The sequence below is a fragment of the Auxenochlorella protothecoides genome (genome assembly GCF_000733215.1).
Source record: "Auxenochlorella protothecoides strain 0710 unplaced genomic scaffold scaffold102, whole genome shotgun sequence".
Classification (NCBI taxonomy): domain Eukaryota; kingdom Viridiplantae; phylum Chlorophyta; class Trebouxiophyceae; order Chlorellales; family Chlorellaceae; genus Auxenochlorella; species Auxenochlorella protothecoides.
The window spans coordinates 4,062-22,924 of NW_011934133.1; the positions used below are offsets into that span (position 1 = coordinate 4,062).

The 18,863-nt window shown below is 60.3% G+C and overlaps 9 protein-coding genes across 9 annotated transcripts in view; 5 read left to right on the top strand and 4 right to left on the bottom strand.

Moving 5' to 3' along the window:
- Positions 1 to 950, bottom strand: part of F751_0321 (Vacuolar protein sorting-associated protein 26B) — a gene marked incomplete at both ends in the record, with an annotated part of 2,410 nt that extends 1,460 nt beyond the window's left edge. Inside the window, 3 exons of the mRNA XM_011397528.1 lie at positions 230 to 571; positions 671 to 847; positions 948 to 950. Of these exons, the coding sequence (XP_011395830.1) occupies positions 230 to 571; positions 671 to 847; positions 948 to 950 (522 nt within the window). The remainder of the gene's footprint in view (positions 1 to 229; positions 572 to 670; positions 848 to 947) is intronic.
- A 1,469-nt stretch (positions 951 to 2,419) lies between these two features.
- F751_0322 (hypothetical protein) lies at positions 2,420 to 2,814 on the top strand (the record flags this gene model as incomplete). The annotated part of the gene is made up of 2 exons (XM_011397529.1): positions 2,420 to 2,617; positions 2,713 to 2,814. The coding sequence occupies 2 exons, from the start codon at positions 2,420 to 2,422 to the stop codon at positions 2,812 to 2,814; spliced, it is 300 nt and encodes a 99-aa protein (XP_011395831.1).
- Positions 2,815 to 3,796: 982 nt separating this feature from the next.
- F751_0323 (Microfibrillar-associated protein 1) lies at positions 3,797 to 6,760 on the top strand (the record flags this gene model as incomplete). The annotated part of the gene is made up of 11 exons (XM_011397530.1): positions 3,797 to 3,986; positions 4,099 to 4,175; positions 4,404 to 4,516; positions 4,726 to 4,759; positions 4,919 to 5,035; positions 5,201 to 5,281; positions 5,469 to 5,534; positions 5,658 to 5,909; positions 6,136 to 6,285; positions 6,443 to 6,529; positions 6,677 to 6,760. 11 exons carry the CDS (start codon positions 3,797 to 3,799, stop codon positions 6,758 to 6,760), a joined length of 1,251 nt encoding a protein of 416 aa, XP_011395832.1.
- Positions 6,761 to 6,991: 231 nt separating this feature from the next.
- Positions 6,992 to 7,711, bottom strand: F751_0324 (Profilin; the record flags this gene model as incomplete). The annotated part of the gene is made up of 3 exons (XM_011397531.1): positions 6,992 to 7,119; positions 7,357 to 7,615; positions 7,700 to 7,711. The coding sequence occupies 3 exons, from the start codon at positions 7,709 to 7,711 to the stop codon at positions 6,992 to 6,994; spliced, it is 399 nt and encodes a 132-aa protein (XP_011395833.1).
- A 452-nt stretch (positions 7,712 to 8,163) lies between these two features.
- On the top strand, positions 8,164 to 9,926 carry F751_0325 (Peroxisome biogenesis protein 16; the record flags this gene model as incomplete). The annotated part of the gene is made up of 4 exons (XM_011397532.1): positions 8,164 to 8,242; positions 8,401 to 8,665; positions 8,854 to 9,561; positions 9,710 to 9,926. The coding sequence occupies 4 exons, from the start codon at positions 8,164 to 8,166 to the stop codon at positions 9,924 to 9,926; spliced, it is 1,269 nt and encodes a 422-aa protein (XP_011395834.1).
- A 1,886-nt stretch (positions 9,927 to 11,812) lies between these two features.
- F751_0326 (Peptidyl-prolyl cis-trans isomerase E) lies at positions 11,813 to 12,731 on the bottom strand (the record flags this gene model as incomplete). The annotated part of the gene is made up of 3 exons (XM_011397533.1): positions 11,813 to 11,948; positions 12,204 to 12,309; positions 12,485 to 12,731. 3 exons carry the CDS (start codon positions 12,729 to 12,731, stop codon positions 11,813 to 11,815), a joined length of 489 nt encoding a protein of 162 aa, XP_011395835.1.
- A 782-nt stretch (positions 12,732 to 13,513) lies between these two features.
- Positions 13,514 to 14,931, top strand: F751_0327 (hypothetical protein; the record flags this gene model as incomplete). Its single annotated transcript, XM_011397534.1, has 4 exons — positions 13,514 to 13,548; positions 13,645 to 13,912; positions 14,321 to 14,441; positions 14,672 to 14,931. 4 exons carry the CDS (start codon positions 13,514 to 13,516, stop codon positions 14,929 to 14,931), a joined length of 684 nt encoding a protein of 227 aa, XP_011395836.1.
- Positions 14,932 to 15,191: 260 nt separating this feature from the next.
- F751_0328 (Nucleolar protein 12) lies at positions 15,192 to 17,055 on the bottom strand (the record flags this gene model as incomplete). The annotated part of the gene is made up of 5 exons (XM_011397535.1): positions 15,192 to 15,496; positions 15,820 to 15,928; positions 16,091 to 16,240; positions 16,376 to 16,556; positions 16,805 to 17,055. The coding sequence occupies 5 exons, from the start codon at positions 17,053 to 17,055 to the stop codon at positions 15,192 to 15,194; spliced, it is 996 nt and encodes a 331-aa protein (XP_011395837.1).
- A 761-nt stretch (positions 17,056 to 17,816) lies between these two features.
- Positions 17,817 to 18,507, top strand: F751_0329 (GAF domain-containing protein A; the record flags this gene model as incomplete). The annotated part of the gene is made up of 2 exons (XM_011397536.1): positions 17,817 to 17,922; positions 18,080 to 18,507. The coding sequence occupies 2 exons, from the start codon at positions 17,817 to 17,819 to the stop codon at positions 18,505 to 18,507; spliced, it is 534 nt and encodes a 177-aa protein (XP_011395838.1).
- Between the last annotated feature and the right edge of the window lie 356 nt (positions 18,508 to 18,863).

Here is an 18,863-nt window from a genome sequence, read left to right on the forward strand (position 1 = left end):
GGGGGGGGGGGGGGGGGGTGGGGGGGGGGTAAGTGCGCTGTGGGTGCGTGGCTGTGAGTGCACGTGTGCACGACTGCAATCGGGTGGGGGAGGAAATAGGAAGCATCGCCTGGACAGGGTAAACCATGCATTGGCGACACAAGGACAGGCGAGGGCAGTGGGGCTTGAGGGGGTAGGAAAGCGCCGCGCTTCCTCCCAGGACACAAGCCAGCCGAGGCCCCGCACTCACCTTGATGGGCTCCCCTCGTGGGGGGGCCGGGGAGTGGTTGCGCACCCAGAAGGGGAAGTCCTTCACCGTGGACTGGCCCAGGCCCCGGGCGACGGTGACGCGCAGGAGGTACCTGAGCCGGACCTTGAGGCCCAGGTAGGAGTCGTGCTGCATCTCCACGTTGTCAAAGGAGAAGGAGTAGGCCTGCTGGGAGGGCAGGTCGCCGGGGGGGGCCAGGTCCCGCACCAGCGACAGGAACTCGTGGGGGTAGCCTCGCTCCGAGGCCAGTTCGATCTCCCCCACCAGCTGCACGCGGATGCCGGCGTGGTCCACCCGCTTGCCGGGGATTGGAGTGATCTTGACCTGAGGGAGGGTAGGGTGTGGAGCATGGGGGGGGAGGGCCAGAGGCGGTCTGAACGACCAGCAACCCAGTCCACCCCTGCCCATGCCAGCAGGTCGCACCTCCCCCTCCACGGTGTCCTTGGACCGGTAGACGGGCAGATCCTCCGTCTCATCTCTCCTGGAGGCCGAGCGCGTGCTCTTCACCGCTGCGGTTGGGACTCCACCCCCCCCCGATCGCCGGAACTCCAGCTGCACGGAGCAGGAGTGCCCGATGCCCAGGCCCCCAAACAGCTTGTTCTGTGGAATGCGAGCAAGTTGAGCTTAGTGTGAGGTCTTCAAATGGGATCACCCTGTGTCCAGCCGACGCTGCAGGGGCTGAAAGGTGTTCCCACCGCACCATCTTGGAGGAGGGGTTTCAGCTCCCAGAGGGGCAGCGCTCCTGGTCCTGCGGAACGGATGCGCGCACCTCCTCCACTAGCAGTGCAACCCACGACCCAACAATCCCGGGGCCAACCCCCAAGCCTCGTCGACGGAGGTCAATGCCCGACACACTGGGGTGTCGGGGTTTCTGGGGGAAGGGATACACTTCTGGGCCAGGACTCAGGGTAAAAGAACTCGCCACAGTGTATGCTCATAGATGTATCCACTATGAGCTGTGTACAATGATCTCCCAGGTGGTTGCTTCCTTCACACTAAAGCTACAACTCCGCTCAGCGCGCCCGATTGGCGCTCGTCTGCCATCGGCAGGAAGCCGGCGACTGATCAACATCAGAAGTCCAGCAGTCGCAACTGTCGTTCATGGATAAAACCCTCGACCCAAATACGTTCAGCAAGCTTGGGACTGCCCTGTGATGTCCTTCCATAGGCTCAGCACCATACTGATCAACGGCAACAACTGAATTGCACACACTCTCTACATACTGCACGACGTGCCTGCCACCTTTCACCTTGATAGCTAGACCATTTTCACCCTGCAATGGCATACCTAACACGACGTGAACATTTCAGTGCTACCAGATGGCATGAAGGGACGCTCTGAAGCTTTGTGAGGGTATCCCACTCCTCACATCAAAATCTTGGCAAATAGTAGCCAAGGCCCTCCTATGCCTTACACCTGGACGCTGTTGTCCGTGGTATATACTGGGAGCTTTACCATTCACAAAGTGAGGATGCCCGCGAGGTCCACATCCCAGCAATTCTGTCAGCACGTCGTGGACCAGGAGTCACTCAAGTGGTAGTGATGGGATGACACCTGAGGGAGTGCCCCGAAAGCATTCTGTCGGGGACATTGGGATTACTATTATTTTCCTATACCTTCATGCCATCATTATGTTCGGATCAGCTATACCAGATATAGGGAGCCCCTGCATTACCCAAAAAAATCCAACCACACTTGTGCATTATGAGGTAACCCATATACCCCATCGATGGACAGGATAGTCTTGCAAATGGGCGATTTGCTTCGAAATAGACTGGTTACAGTGTAGCTGACTGGCATCACTCGCAATACTGCTGAAAGTTGGATGAGACGCCGGACCATCTGACGTGACAGTATTCTCGGCTGTGCGTTCTCACATCACTTCCCTAAGGTTTCGTCTCGGTAGATAGCCTTGCGGGTGATGCGATGACCATACAGCCCTAAACACTCGTCTCATGTCGCAGGCTTGGGTTCAGTTTAAATTGTCACGGCAACCCAAGGGGAGTAAGAAGGTGCCCCTCCTTCCTTGGAGAATAATCGACCCGGGGATGGGGCCTCTGGAAACCTCAATTTCAAACTCAACGCGTCGCACAAAGACATGAGCATACTTCTCACCGATCCAGGCCAAATCCATCCATCAAAGACTCGAAAAGAGCATTTCTAGCGTCACCATGCGTTTTCCTATCGTTCTCGCCCTGGCTCTGGTTGCTGTGGCAGCCCCAGCATTTGCGGCAACAATCACAATCACTGGCTGCGACTCCAGCACGCTGAACAATGACACCATCGTGAGAGACCTGGGCTTCTGCCTGAATGAACTAGCGGCGAACGTCACCACATGCCCCGAGGCTTGCCCGGAGCCCCTTGAGGAGGTGCGGGGCGAGCTGTAGGTGGCGCCGCGGAAAGTTAGAAGTTCGACTCCTCGCGAGCGGCCCTGATTGGTATTTCCATGTTTGCCCCTTTGCAGGTTGGTTACAGCTGCACCATGGGCCTCGTCGATTACTACGCAACCCAGGGTGTCTTTGACAAGCTGGGGTTCACCCTGGCGCAGATCCACGCCCGTGTGTAAGTAACAGGGGGTTTGAGCCTCCCGAACTTGACCTCTGATGCTCCCATCTCCAGTATGAATGCATTGTATTGATCAAAGTTGTCTGATTCCGGCATCGGACGCCTTCCGAGAGCGTCGACTCTCCTGATTAACAATGGTCATGAAGATGCCCAGACCTCGGTACTTGCATCATTTGCCTCCCTGGAATCCAGATCACTGATCAACCACATTCATCCTTGTTCCCCATGTAGTGAGGCGATCTTCGAGGTTTGCGACATCAGCACTGCCATTCCCCCCTCCCCCGCTCCAAGCGAGTCGCCCAGCGTTGCTCCTTCCCCCAGCAGCAACAGCCCCACCACATCTCCCAGTAACACCCACTCCCCACCACCTCCGTCATCCGCTCCTGTGAACTCAATGGTGCGTTGGGGAGCCGAGGGAGAGGATCCTGCAAGCCTGATGGTGTTGCAAGGAGTTGCCTGCTATGCAGCACCGCCCACCCCATGCACCAGCAGCATGTGTCATGCGTTATCGATGCTTGTGTGAGAGTAGCATCATCACATGCTCACCACATGTTGATATCCCCCACATTGCTTGTCCATTGCTCTCCAGGTTGTTGGCGTGGTTGCTGTGGCGGCGACTGTCCTTTCCCTGATGTGAGACGATCTGTATGGTGCTGTAGCTTGTACCATCACCATAAAAATGATCGCTGGGTATTCTCGGCCTGATGCTATTGCAGTGGTGCGTTGAGATGATGCAAAGCGTGCTTGTGCTCGGTGTGATGTAAGAATGTCAGATGAAACATCCCATACCCCCCTAGGGGGCGGTGACTTGTTTGCATGGACAAAAGCGAGTCATAGATGTCCCCCAGGAGTTGCGCATGCGGCTCAGTGACTCTATTGCATGTCTCAGTGGCTCGTAATTACTCTAGTTCGACGATCAGTCGCCTGTTTTGACCCAAGTGAAGTGTAATAAGCATATCGTGGTTGTACGTCGTGTTGCGTGGATGTCCGGAGCCCTCGCTGCCCGAGGGGCGAGCGAGGAGGGCAACCGTGGACGGGTCGAGGCCACCAAGGTTCGTCGGTACTGGCCAGGCAAGCGACCTGACTGGGTCGGCAATGAGGAGGAGGAGGACTTGGCGGTCCCCAGCACCGCCCCTGCTGCTGAAGATGAGCCGACCAGCGTGCAGCGCACAGGTGTGAAGGTGCAGTAGTCACTCCTGCTGTGCAAGAGTGAGGTTTGTGGGAATTGGACATACCACAGGGCTCGGAGTCGGCCCCCCAGGCCCCCTTGCCTCCCTCCCAACAGATATAGCTGCACCGGTGGTGGTGCTGAAGGAGGATCCCCGGTTGAGACGGCTGCAACAGCAGCAGGCAGAGCTTGCTGTGAGTGAGCCGGGTCGACACCGAGACATTACTGAGCCCCAGGTGCGCTGCGCGCCAGTGTGCGGACCTGCACTATGACGATGACGATCCAAGGGAGTTCCAAAGTTGTAATTAGGCCACCTGTGTAGATGCTGCTAGCTCTGGACACAAAGTATAGCTTAAAGCCCGTCTGCTGCTGGATGGGACTCCCAGTGAGCAAGCCTGAACCCTCGCTCTGATCACTGACAGGTCGTTCGCAGACGACGCGAGGCTGAGACCTCTGGCAGGGATGAAGATGGTGAGGCGCCCTCGTCCGAGGACGAGGACGCCTTGGAGAGGCGACGAGCAGCTGTCCGCGAACGGTGAGGAGTGCTTGTCGTGGGTTTGCCTGTGAAAGAAGCAAGGGATTGGGGTCCTGCTTGCAAGAACTTGGTCAGCGGTTCATTCACATCAGTGAGATCATTCTATGCAGTCTGAGATGTCTACTTCCCTGGGCTGCCTATGTGGTGGATAATGGTGGAGCATGCTACTTAAGCTTAACTCACGTCCAGCCTCTTGCAACCGGATGCAGACTGAAGCAGGAGGAGGCTGCAGCAGTAGCTCAGGTCAGAAAGTTTCAGTGCCCCAGGCAAAGGCTGGGTGTCCCGTGGCATACGATGCTCTTTCTCATGTGTTGCATGTCTTCAAGAACTAAAGCTTTCATGCAGGCAGGTCCCACGGCGTTTTCTGTACCCACCAACCTGAACCCCTAGGAGGTCGAGCAGGAATCGGAGGAATCGGAGGAGGAGAGCTCAGAGTATGAGACGGAGAGCAGCGAGGAGGAAAGCCTGGCACCCCGGCTCCTCCTCAAGCCCGTCTTCGTTCCGAAGGCGGATAGAGAGGTGGGGCCTGGGCTGGGTGGTGTGTATGGTCGGCAGCCAGCTGGAGAGCTTGAGGTTGGGAAGCCGGGCATACTACTGTTGTGCCCCGTGCTGGTAGTGTTCTACTCCCAGCTGCATTCCCCTGCTCTCCTCCCTGTCCATGACACGCTATCCTCTCCCTGCCAGACCATCATGGAACGTGAGCTACTGGCCAGGCAAGAGGAGGCGCGGCTGGCTGCCGAGCAGGCGCGGGCCGAGATCAGAAAGGTGATGAGTGGCTGGGTGGCGGGTGGTGCAGGCTGCCTGGTCAACGCAGTGCCCCATTGGCATGTGCACCACCCTCGATGGCGCCCCTGTTGAACTTGTTCTGCAATGGTCTGTGAGCGATTGCATGTCGGCATCCTGACCCTTCAGCGTTGTGACACACACCCTCCCCCCCCTTTCCGTCTGCCAGGTGGAAACCAAGGAGATCCTGGCTCACCGTCTGGAGGTGGAGGCAGCGGAGGAGGCCAGCGCTAAGGTACCGCGGCTGTGGGGTCAAGGGCTGCCAGGAGGTCGTTTGGGGGGGAATGCGGCCAGGCACCCCCCTGGTCCCTCCACTCGCTGCATGTCATTTCCGCGCCATCCATGCTTGCACCTGCAGGAGGGTCCTCGGGGCATGGATGACGTCGTCACCGATGACGATGCCGATGACGACGAGGAGGCGTACGAGGCCTGGCGCCTGCGGGAGCTGCGCCGCATCGGCATGGCGCGGGAGGCGCGGGAGCGGGAGGAGCGCGAGGCGGCCGAGAAGGAGCGCTGGCGCAACATGAGCGAGGAGGAGCGGCGGCGCCACCTGGCTCTGAACCCGCGCGAGGTGGCGCCCAAGCCCAAGAAGAAGTGGGGCTTCCTGCAGGTGCGCCTTGGAGATGAATGGGGAAGGGGGTCCCCTGCCTCGAATACTTTGATGGCTTAATGCGGGGCTGGGTGCGACTGGTGGCAGGCAAATGCTGGCGCTGGGGTGGGGGAGCAGCTGCATGTGCGATAGTGAGCACGATGAAAGTGGAGGGCTGCGTGCCCCTTCCCTATCACCACGCCTATGCCCCCGACCACCCCAATCCGTCCCTGGTCGCGCTGCGCAGAAATATTGGCACAAGGGCGCTTTCTTCCAGGAGGAGGGCGATGCGCAGGTCGAGGACGGGCCCATGCTGGGCGCCTTGGCATCGCGAGACTTCTCCGCCCCCACCGGCCAGGACAAGTTTGATCGCAGCACGCTGCCCAAGGTCATGCAGGTGTGTCCCCAGGGGTGTGCGGATGCGGCTGGGGTGGGTGAGGAAAGGGCCGCCGCAAGTGCGCGGGTGTCGGAGCCCTTGGTCTGAGTTGGCTTCAAGCAAGGAGGCCTGGCTTGAGGATCCACTGATTACAGCTGCCATCCACACTCCTGCCCAGGTCAAGAACTTTGGACGACGGGGTCAAACCAAGTGGACCCACTTGGCCGACCAAGACACCACAGACTGGGGCACGCCTTGGGTTCAGGTGGGCTGGGATAAGAGGTACGGGTTGGCCTTGACCAGTCTTTCTTGCGAGCTTCAGCATTGTACGCGCGGATATCCGTGGTCCACAGGATGCAGGTTTCACTCCATGCCCACATGCGCGTTCATCCTTACTGCCTTCCCCCTGCAGAACGACTCCCTCCGAAACAAGTACAACCAGAAGATGGCGGCCTCAGAACAGGTCTTCACCAAGCCAAAGTCCACGCGAACTTGAGGGCAGGGGCAGGCTCGCTCCACGCCGGCGACTGGCTGGTGGCCTGGGGGCGGCGGCACCCCTTGGACAACCACACCCTGGTCAAAGCTACTTCCCCTTCAGTGCAGATGACTGTGTGTGGGTTTTCACCAGGGGACTGCTATGCATCTGCACTCTGCAATGTACACAGAAGATCAAGCGAGAAGGGGACGGGGTGGGTCTTGTGTGCAAGAAGCACCAGGAATGCGCGCTCTAGATTCCCTGATCCTTCAGGTAGTCGCCCAGGTTCTCGACGACAACATTGCACTCTGAGCCCGTGACACCTTCTCCATAGATGCCGAAGACAAGAGCAGTCGTCGTCTTCTTGATGGTCACACCGCCTGAGGACGGAGGGGGGGATTCAGGGCTAGGTGGAGGGGGAGAGCTGGTTGGCATCCGAAGCGGCACCCCGACAAAATGTACCATGGAGAAGGCCATGATCACGCCCAGGCCCTCATAGAGCCCACAGACCAGCCGCCTTTTTAGGCATCTGGACGGCATGGTCGTGAACTTCAGGAGCATCAGCATGCCTACAATACAATCTCCTACGCCCAAAAAGTAGGCCTCTGGAAGCTTACCTGAGCCCTTCTTCCCTCGAATGGCCTCTCCTGGCTCCCCTGCCACCACCATATACTTCTCCCCGCCGATGCGCAGGCCGTTCACCGCCAGGGCGGATGAGTCGTCGAACCCTGCGACGATGGCATCCACCTCCGCTTCTGTGATGTCGGGGAAGTCGGGGCTGGAGGCCCACACCCCGCCATCGTGCCCCAGGATCGCTGCGTGAGCCAGGACTCCGCCCCCAGGCAGCTCCGCCAAGAGGTGGTCATCGATGTATGCCTACAATGTGAATTGCGCTCCTCGTTTGTTAACCAAAAAGGCATGATGATCGCATCCAGTGGGGACCAGACACCCAGAACGCACCTGCCAGCTCATTGCGTAGCAACAGGTGAAGATGTGACCACGCGAGGAAGAAGAGCCCCTCTACAACCTCTGCATGGCAAAGGGATACATATTGCACTTATCAGCCCGGGCACTGCATCGCAGGATCGAACAGGCACCGGAGAAGCCCAGAATGACAGATTTCAACTGCCTGAGGGCTCAGCGATCCCCTGCACCTGAGCCCACCTCAGCGACACGTCGACGTTCACTTGTGGATGATATGGAGCTACAAAGCGAATGTGTCTAGCTGTGATGCAATTCTGGTATCGTGGATCGCGCTAGGGGTTGCCAGGGCCGCCCTGCCGGGGCCTCTCCACACCCGATCGCTTGCCACCTCAGCAGGCGCCCGGTCGGCATCGTTCTTTCGTAATGGGCCTGCAGCAACTCATGTGCGAGTCCCATTCGCTGGCGAAGTAGAACTACTTTGGCTTTTTAGTGTGGCAAGTATGCCAGAACAGTCCCTGTTCACCCGGTACAAGGCATGGGTGCGCCGGAATAACGTCGCCCTGAACCTTTTCGAGACTGGTGCGCACCTCGCGGAGGCCTATTCCCGGGAGGGCATGGCGCAGACCAGTTGGGACCTGCGCAATCTCCATATGTACGACTCATGATCCATTTTCTGGCCCGATGTGTGTGAAACTCACGCCGTGGCTCTCTGTCTCCCCTCCCCCCCATCTTCCCAGGGTTGTCCAGCGCCACCTGGCTGCTGCCGGACCGCTTCAGCGATGGCGAGTTCTCCTACGAGGCGATACACACGGCCATAGGCCTCATATCCACCTTCCACGAGTCCATACTCAGCGGAGCGCACGACAGGGATGGAGGGGACCTGCTCCTGGCACTGGGCGTCCTCCAGCAGCTGCAGGTCCTGGTGGAGCTCGGCGCGCTGTGGGGTGAGCGCGCCCGGGGACGCAACCGCTACGATGCCCTGGTGGCCTACGAGGCCCTCAAGTGAGCGCGCGGCGTCGGGTGGGGTGCGGGGGTTCCAGTGGGCCCTGGCAATCTCGCGGTGTGCTGCAGGGAGCCCGACCGCCGGTTCCTGGCGCCCTGCCGCCCCAGGCACGCCCCAGGCACGCCCCTGCCACGCCTCCCCATCGCATCCCCTCTCTGTCTCATCCTCCACCGCCCCACCTCTGTAGGGCCGGCGTGCGTGGCTTTGTCCTGCTGCGTTCCCAGGGCCGCATGCTGCTCCAGGGTGGACTGGGAAACCTGGAGCAGGAAGCCCTGGCCGCCTCCACGTCGGGGCGCCCGGCGGGCGGGCGGCCCACCGAAGTGTTTGACGCCTTTGCCAGGTTCAGGGAGCACCACTGCAGGGCCGCGCTGGAGGAGGAGCGGGGTGAGGGGGCGGGGAAGGGCGACGAGGCAGATGGACTCGGCGCACGAGGCGCCACGCTGTCCTCTGCCGAGCAAGCGACGATGGAGGCAGCGTGGCAGGGCGCCGTGGGCGCCGCAGACGCGTCCGCCCCTCTCTGGTGGGACAGGGGCGCCTGCGAGCCTGCCACCGGTGCGGACCCATCTACAAGTTCCGGCGCCGGCCCCGGCGTCCGGCCGCAGAGCGCGGGCGACGTCGCACGCGCGGCGGCGGCCGCGCAGGCGCGGTCGGCGCGGCTGCTGGCGGCCGCCGAAGCGCTGCACGTGCTCCGCCCCCTGATCTACGCGGCGACGCTGCGGCGCTGGGGTCGGCGCGCCTGGCGCCCCTGGCTGGCCAGCCTGCTGGTGGACCTGGCCAGCCGCCAGCTCAGCTTTCGTGCGGCCGCCACCTCGCGCCAGGCCGCCTACGCCGCCGCTGCCTCGCCCGCGGTGCAGGGCACCAGCATGGCGGTGCTGTACCGCCTCCAGGGCATCAGGTGTGTGTCGTGTGGGCGTAGGCTTGAGGGGGTGCCTGGGGAATCGCATCTGCAAGGCTTTGGCGTGCAGGGGGTTTCATACCCTATGAACAATCAGTGCCAAGGTTGATGGCCCCCTTTCCTCCCCAAAATAATCACACATGCACAGGTTCACGGCGGCGGAGTCTGAGGAGCTGCTGCGCCGACGCACGAGCCTGCTATTCTACCTCCTTCGCGATCCGGTGTTTGCAAGCCACACTCGGCCTGCGCTGGGCAGGCTGGCCGGCAAGCTGGAGCGGGTGCCGCTGGTTGGCTGGGGAGGGGGCCGGCTGCTGGAGATCCTGGACGGCATGCAGCAGCTCTACTCCTACACCAGTGCGAGCTGATGGGGCCGGGCATCCATGGCTGCGCGATGGCAGCGTGGTGCGACCTGGTGGGCTGCTCAGAACACCACGCAGTGCATGCGCAGGATATGTGCATCTGGCACACCGCCGGTGCCCATGCCCCGCAAGATCACGTGCAGGGCCACTTCCCCCCCCGCTTGGCCAGAGGTCTGCAGCCAAACAGAATACAGCTCCTTCATGCAAGTGCTGATGCAAGTGCTGGAATCCGGGAGTGCAGTGGCAGCACACACAAAACAACATGAGGCTGGGGGTAAAGGCTGGTCAGGCAACATGAACCGAAGCTCGGTGTTGGTAGGAGTTTCCAGCAGTGAGGAGTTCAGGTGCAGGGGGGATTCCGCAATCCAATGAGGAGGGCGCGCGAAGCAGTGATGCCTTCGCGCGCAATCCCGACACCCCGAGATCACTTCGGGGGGATACAAGTGCAGCGAGTGGTCTCAATGCCAGCATGTCGAGGGCTTCTCAGATGAGCGTCAGCCTCGTGGACTGAATTGGGCCCCGTATTCATACCTCTCTCCAAGCCGAGGTAGATTCCCCGCGTCGTTTGTGTCGGGGCCCTCATGGGCCGGCTCTTCATCGAGTTCCTGGAGTCGCCGTCCAACAAGGGGGTGTATGCATGTAAAAAGTGTGCTCTCGGAGGAGAGACTGTACATCTGGCTCGCCTGGATGACATTCTCAGCAAGGCAAGAGGCTACGGGGCCACCCCAGCGGGGTGTGCGGTATTTTTCTCTGGCTTCCGGGATCTGCCCCTGGTTCTAGTCGAGCGGCGCACCGCCACTTCTGACTTGTGTCCCGTCGACCCATGCAGTCGTTTCACTCTCGATCTGGCCCGGCGTACCTATTCCACCAATGCGTGAACGTCACGGCTGGCCCTCCCGAAGTGCGAGGGTGGGACGTACGGGGACTGGGAGCCTCGACAGTGCAGCGCTGAGGTATGATGAAGCCGCTTCTCTTCTTCAAATATCTGACAGGAGCTCCCGATTCAACATACCCCTCCAGGAGAGGGAGCTGACGACGGGGCGACATACTGTGTGCGACATTCACTGCACGTGCTGCCGAGAGGTGCGGTGGAGCTCAACGCTTGCACAATTGGATGACCGACTCTACTCATATCAGCATAATTCCTTCCACCATTCCATTCTCACACAGTACCTCCCACCATTTCCCCTCACAGGTGGTAGGGTGGCTCTATATCAGGGCTCAGGACCCCCGGGAGCGATACAAGGAGCACAAATTCATCTTGGAGCGGTCAAAGGTTCTTGGGCTTGACAGTCGGGCACCTGTCTCGCCCCTCACCTCCGCCTCCCTCTCCTCCAGTAGCGACGTAGAGGATCCCTTCGAGATGGTGTGAAGTCACACCTCCTCTTGTGACGTCATTCACAAAGCAAACCCTGGGAGTTCTCCACTCAAGAGGGATGCGCTAACGCTGTGCCAACATCTCGGCTGTGCCAAACACCCACATCTGAGACCCCAATGCTCCCGCGCCGAGAGCCCATTGCCCTCCAGGGGGCCTCCTGTATCCTCACCAGACAACTGCGCTGTCCTGTACCACCACCGCCTTCTGTCCTGCCCCAAACCAACCCTTCCATCATCGGGAAGGGGCTCCATCGTGTGTCCCCATAGACACAGGGCCCCTCACCCCAAGCCCAAGCTTTTAGCACTCCCTGATGTGGCATTGTATTGCTAGCCTGCATGTGGGCTGTATCACCTTTTTGTCATTTAGAAAATGAGGAGCAGAAGGAAGGCTGTAGCGCAAGATTTAAGAAGAGGGTCTGCAGGGGACCCTTACTCCAGTCAGCGGGAGGAGAGTGGTGCAAAATCAGGAGATAACAATTGTTTACCAGGAGTGCTGTTGAGTGGGGCAGGAGATTCTACTGTGTACCCTCTGCTTCAACTGCCTGCATGGCGTCCAGGCCAGCGGCTGCAGTGAGAGCTGCTCGCTCAGCAGCCTTGGCCTCCCTTTCCTCTAGTTCCTCGAGCTGGTTCTCCGCCTCGGCCCTCTCGAACCTGTTTTTTTACGGAAGGAGGCAAGGGTCAGGCAGGATGAATCTGAGCTGATCATGGCCTCTCAGTGCTTGACGAGGGCGCCAGAGCGATTAGCATGAAGGATCCGCAAGCAAGCCAGCTCAAATTCATAACACACCACCAAATTGTCACATAGAGACCTTCCTCGACCCAGCCACACCACGAACAAAAGGCTCTCCAGGACCACACACTCCCAGTGCCACGCCTGTCAGCCACCCCACCCACCCAGCAGCCTACCAGTCATCAGCATCTGCCCATACAGGCTGCGACGCCCAGCCCTTGTCCCCGCCCTTGATCTTCATGGGTTGGGCATAGTTGACACGCAGGACACGGCCGAAGAGCTCTGTGAGGAATTGATGGGCGTGTGCAGTGGGCACGACACCGCACACATCTGGCTTGGAGCTTGGCCCGCAACAATTGCGCCAGGGACCCTCGCGTGTGATGGAAAATGGCTTGCCCACACACTGCCCATGCCAGAACCACAGCACTCCCACTCCACAGCCCTACAAGACACCCACCTCCATTGTGCATGTTGTCAATGGCGTCCGCGGCGTCCTCTGCAGTCTCAAAGTCTACAAATCCAAAGCCGCGATGCTTGCCGCTGGCATGGTCGATGGGGACAGATACGTCCTTGATGTCACCGAAGGGGATGAAGGCTGCGTGTAGGATGGCATCTGTCACGCTCTCCTCGAGACCGCCGACATACAACGTGGTCTTCGGGTTGGTGCCTTTGCCTGAAAGGGACACGAGAGTGGTTTGTGCCATCCCCGGCCCCACGGAATAGGTCCGCACAGCCCTTCAGGGCGGCAGAAAGTCACAAGCGTGTGTTGAGCAATCTATCTAGAGAGTAAAATAGGGGATGCAGGGCATTATCTTCCCAGAATGACAAGCTTTGCGTGCACGATGGAGCAGCAAAGGTTTCGACGAGAGCCTGCGGTGCATGCGCTGGCGTCACGCTCGCCCTCCGGAACAGGGGCGCCCTGACACCTGACCACGCAGACAAGTTGATGCTCGCACGATGATTTCTAGATACCAACGTAATAGAATGCATTGCTGCACATCAGTAGTCCCTCGGTGACGTATACCATGGATGAGGTGCGGTGAGAGGGTAGAGCATCACCTGGCGCCAAGAAGGATCAAAGCGATCGCCGACTCTCTCATCCTGTTCCCCTCTCCACAGGACGAAGAATTTGGCGATGTGTACACTGATCTACCGCCAGTGTCTGTAAACTCCCAGATCGAGCCCCTTGAACCTTCAGAGGGCCCTGTGCTTGCAGAGGTGCTGGGAATGTGAAAGGAGTCCCACGGTCGTCTGATGGCTTTGCCTGCATGATTTAAAGACGTCTCCAGGTTGGCATGCCGACTGGAGTTGTCATCTGATGCACCCTCAGGCATCTGCACCCCCACAGGCCGGGGACAGGCCAGAGGAGGCCGGTGCGCGCTCTTCCGATGGTCCCTCCCCAGACCCCGCGCTTGATGCCCCACGGGCATGGGAGGAGGCTCTTGATGGGGAGAGAGAGCAGCTGTTTGCCGGGTTCTCCGGTCGCATGGAACCCCAGGTGGTCGTGGCCGAGCTCCAAAGGTGGGCCGTATATCAGGGCCACCTCGTCGACACTTGCGCCAGCCATCCTTCCTCCCACTCAAATCCACCAGATTCCCTTCCCTCAACCCACTGCAGGCGTCAGCAGGAGGCAGAAACCCTTCGCACCGAGCTGGGGACCTCCCAGGTCGCGCAGGCGGAGCTGCATGCCTCCCTGAGTGCGATGGCCCTGGAGAACATTCGGCTGAGGGATGCGCTGGCGGCGGCGCAACGGGCCGCCGAACCGAGCGTGGTCCAGCTGCGGCAGGTGCTCCTGGACCCCGCCGTCAATGCTGAGCTGGCGAGGCTCAAGCGAGAGTTGGAGCGTAGGTCGGGCCGGGGACCGGACGACCCCGCGACTGGGAGGGTGAGCCGCCGTGGCTTGGCGTTTGGTTGTTTGCTGAGGTGGGGTCGCATCTGCAGGGAAACTCTGGACGAGGGCAGGCAAAGCGGGCATGGCACAACTGTGCATGGTGTTTGGGGTTGCCAGCTATGCCAGTCGGTATGCGCACAGATGGCTTGTGCTTGCTCCCTCTTGCCTGCAGGCTGGTAAGCGAGGGCCACCAGGGTTCACGGCCGCCCCATACCCCCGAGCACCCAAGGTGATGAGCACTGCCTTTGCTTACAGGAAGTGTTTTGTGAGGCTTGGAATTGACATGTTGGATTGTTCAGAATACTGAAAGGGGTGCAGTTTGCGGCGACCACCGGCACAGCTCCTTGCCCCTCGCGGCGCCCATCACCGCCGCCACCTCTCAAACCCACTCCGTGACACCAGGGCATGGAGGAGGTCCAGGCGGCAGGACCCAGGCAAGAACCCTTCCCTGCTGCTGGAGGCCTGAAGCAGGTCATGGAGCTGGGGCGGGCAGAGCTGCGGGATTTGCAGGCTGCTTACGACGGTGTGTTCAGGGGTGGCACGAAGTGTCCTGTCTTGCAGGGACACATGCTTCCAGGCTGGGTGCGATGTGTTGGTGGGGCCTCAACGCGGGTGGGAGTGGAAGTCTGCTGTGAGGACAGGCCAGAGCTGCCCCCCCCTTAAAGTGCAGAAAGAGATGTCATCACTGCACCCTCTGCGTGCTGCAGTGCCTGGCCACCTCACCCACCCCTGGCCACCTCCAACGCCCCTCAGAGCTCGAATCGCGGGCGCATGCGCTAGAGGAGGAGCGTGACACGCTTCAGCGACAGCTGCGGCGGCGGCATGCAGCCGAGAAGTACGAGGCCGCTCTCAATGGGAAGGCGGTGGGCGCTGCGCCGGCCGTGCCGCGCCACGGCAAGAGGGCACATGGCGACGCGGACATGCGAGGCTCTGCTCCTTCGCCCCGGGCCGCCGAGCGGGCCAGGGGCCATGCCGTGGACGAGCGGCAAGACCGCCGCAGGCGACGTTCCTGACAGCTGTGCAGCCGCGCGTGTGTGTGTGGAGGGGCAGATGGCACAAGCAGTGTGAGTGGCACCTGATGCTTTTCCCTGATCGCTTGAGCCTTTTCCCAACAGGCGTGCATTCTCGTCATGGTGCTTGTCACAGATCTTAGCAAGGCCTGTGGAAAGGATCCACATCGAAAGCCTGGAGACTAAGAGCCAGGGGCAGGGGCGCCAACCTTTGCCCGGCCCCTCGCACTCCCTGCCCTCTTGCACCGCGGTATCTCCTCCACTCAGGCCCTGCGGGCGGCCTTGGCGAGGGTGCGCGCCTTCCTCGCCGCCACCGCCGGCCGCTTCCCCTCCGATGCCCGCTTGAGCTTCTTGGCTGGGCCCTTCGCTGACCTGGCGGCCACCCCCGCAGCGGCCACGCCTCGGCGCTTGGGTCCAGCCGTGGCGCCCTGCCACGGCGACGCGCCCGCCCCCACTGCAGAGGCCTTGACGCGCGTGACCCTGATCTTGCGCCCGCCCAGTTCGTGCCCGTCCAGCAGTACTGCGCTGCGGGCGGCTGAGCGCGTCTTGTACAGGATGAAGGCGATGCCTGCAGCATGGTGATTGGGAATCATGTGGGTCGGACAGAGGGTGTGGAAGTAAAGCAAAGCAACAGGACGCAAGGCGTTGTTGTGTTCCACAGGGGAACATGCGAATGATGCTGGTCAGGCGGGCATTGTTGAAATTGAGTTGCCAGAGAACAGGAACACCCGTGCCAGCAGGAAGGCCTGAGAGCACATATGCTCTCAATCATTCAAAGTACATAGCCCTGCTCCTGCAGCCTTTCACGTTCACGTGTGCAGGCCTGCACCTACTTCCACCCCTTGCTCATGCACAGCAGGCAACCCGCACCCCTGTGCACCACCCACTCACCCTTCCCAAGCGTGGTCTTGCGATCACGGACGACGCGCACAGCTTCAATGCCTGTCCGAAGCTCGCTGCTGATGCTGCCGTCGGAGAAAAATCGGATCACATCCTCATCCTGTCGTGGAATGATGGCGTAAGTGGCGCGTGGTGAGAAACCTTCTGGCTCAGCGGCCTTCTCCGCGCCGACTGCCTGCCTGCTTGCTCCACTGTGCAGAGTAACGTGCAGGATATTCAGAAACATACCCCAAGAGACACATATCAGCACATGGCCTCTCACCTCGACGCTGCGGGGCAAATTTCCTGCGAACACTGAGCGAGTTGGGTCGTACACGACCCCATCCTCCTTCGACACGCTGGGGCCGCCGCCCGCGCTCTGCACGCTGCGGTTTGCTGCCGCCCTGTCCACCCTCAGGTGCCGCCCCTCGTGCTGGGAGAGAAGTACGGGTAGGATGTAGGACGGCCACCAGGGATATAAACTGGAGTCTGGCGCAATCGCGTATCACGCCGCCCAGGATCCGCCTGGCATTGAAAACATTTCCTCCATACACATAACCCAGCGTACCTCCATCATATTTAGGGCGAGGGCAGCTGGGAGGCTTGCCTCGTCCTCGAAGACCACGTAGGCGTGGCCAGAGGCGCGGTCCTTGTCCAGTTCCCCCGCCAGCAGCGCGGACTTGCGCGGCATCTTCAGGTCCTGTTTGATGGCCAGCGATCTCAAGCGCACAGACTCCACCGCGCCGCAGCTGCATTGTGAGGCAGGAATGACAAGACGGAAGTGTGTGAGACGGACAGCCTGGGTAGCCAGTGTTTGGGATGGAACCTCCTTGCCCCAATCTTCTAGACCCCTGAGCAGCCTGTTTTGGGACGCAACACAGTGGAAACACTTGCCGGCATGCTCAGGCAGGCATGGCAACCTAATTTTTAGGCCCTACAGCTCCAGCCTTCCCATGCATGCCCCCAAAGCTTGGCTGCCCCCTCCAAGAGGCCCCACCTGGAGAACAGGCGCTTGAGGCTCTTCCTTGACGCGCTGGCAGGCAGGTTGCCCACGAAGACGGTCCTGTGCAGCGCCGCGTCGATCTTCCGCTCGACCGGCTCCGGCTGGGTGCTGGCACCCGGCGCAGCGTCTGCGTCCCCAGCCGTGCAAGTCTCTGCGTCGGGCGCCTTGGGCCCAGCCTGGGCGGCAGCAGCCTCCTGGATGGCTGGTGTGATCACGGCGAGAACCTCCTCCTTCCTGCGAGCCATTTTCGGCAGGCTGCCGTTGCCAGAGTACGCGGGCCTGCTGCTGCTGCTGCCCTTGGCCTTGCCCTCAGAGGTACTCTCCGGCGACGGCCGCTTGAGGGCCGCTCCCTTGCCAGGCTTCTTCGCTGCCTTGTCTTGCTGCAGAGGAATGCTCGTGGCAGCGGCCTCGGCTGCTGGCTCCCCCGTGGCTACTGCTGCTGATGTCGGGCGCCCTTTGGACAGCTGTTTGCTTCCTGAAACCTTCGAGGCTGCAGGCTTTCCTTCAGGCACAGCTGCTGCCGTGTCTGCCTGGCTCGCAGCCTGCACTGCTGCAGCTAGCAGCACATCAGGTTTCGAGCGCACCTTGGACTTGAATTTTTTACTACTCGCAAAAATATCAAGGGGCTTCCCCTTTGCCACAGGGAATAGACCGGCGAAGAGGGAAGGGGGTACCATGGTGGGCAGTGCAGTGGTAGGCCCTCCGTGCTCGGGCTCGGCACCCTCCGTCGGAGTCCTACGACGAAATATAACAATGTTCAAGTATTAAAAATAGAGAGTCCTGATTTGAATATCAACTGAATTATGTCTGAATAGCTTGCCATCTTCATGCATGATGAGCACCCCGTAGGCCAAGGTGCCAAGGCGCGAAGCTCGACGTTGATCGCTGTCCTGCTTAAGATCCCAGGAGGTCGTCACGAAGCCCTGACCTGATTGACCATGCACAGAAGAGGAACAGTTGTAGCATTTTGAATCCATCGATCTGGTTCACAATCGGTCTCCCACCCATGGTGGTGGCCGACTTCCTCACCCCGCTGACGGTGGGTGCAGGTGACGCCGCAAGAGAGCAGCAGTACGCTGCTGTCCTTGAGCGTGTAGTGCTCCTGCTTGATGGTAAGTACTGGCAGCATATACTGTTGGTCGTTATCCTGGAGGACTGTTCGTCAGCTGTGTCTTCTCAGGACACTCACTGCCACCAGTCAAATGCATGACGCACCAACCCTGCTGCATCCCATCACTCAGCCGTCCTGCCCTCCCACCCTCGCATCAGGTGAAGACGACTGGATCGTGGCCATGTCCACTGTCGCGTCCGAGCTGCATGCAGCATTCGATTATTTCCACTGGACAGGGTTTTACAGGACAACTGCCCCTGGCGTGCTGAAGCTGGGCCCGTACCAGGGAGGCACCGCCTGCCTCACCATCCCCTTCTCCCGCGGCGTGTGCGGTGCCGCAGCTCGAGAAGCCAGGACGCAGCTCGTCCCCGATGTCCACTCCTTCCCTGGCCACATTGCCTGCGCCTCCAGCACCCTCTCCGAGATTGTGGTCCCGGTGTGTGATCGCAGCAATGGCACTGCCATTGCTGTGCTGGACATCGACTCAAATCTCCCCGCCGCATTCACTGCCTCGGATGTGGCTGGTTTGGAGCATCTCACTGGCTGGCTTGAGGCTCAGAGTTGGAATGCCAAGTACTGGCCTTGACCCTTGTTAATAGTGGTCCTCAGACGTTTTTTCAGTATAGGTGAATGCTTGCGAGCTGCAGAGCTCCGATGCGGCGGTGTGTGATAACATATCTGGCACAGTTCCCTCCGAGTGGGAACATCCCCAATGCCTTGAGGTCGATCTCGCCCGATTTTCCCTGCGCGCAATGTCATTTTTGCTGCCATGCTTGGGATCCCAGCGAGCATGAACGGTATGCTTGCAACCTTGCTTTATACTATTCAGTATAGAGCCCTAGCAAGCTAGCCTCTTGTGCCTTCCTTCGCCGCGGAGGGGACCAGTGGTGATCCAGACTCGAGTCCTTGGCGTGCACCCTCTCCCAACGCGCTCACACCACG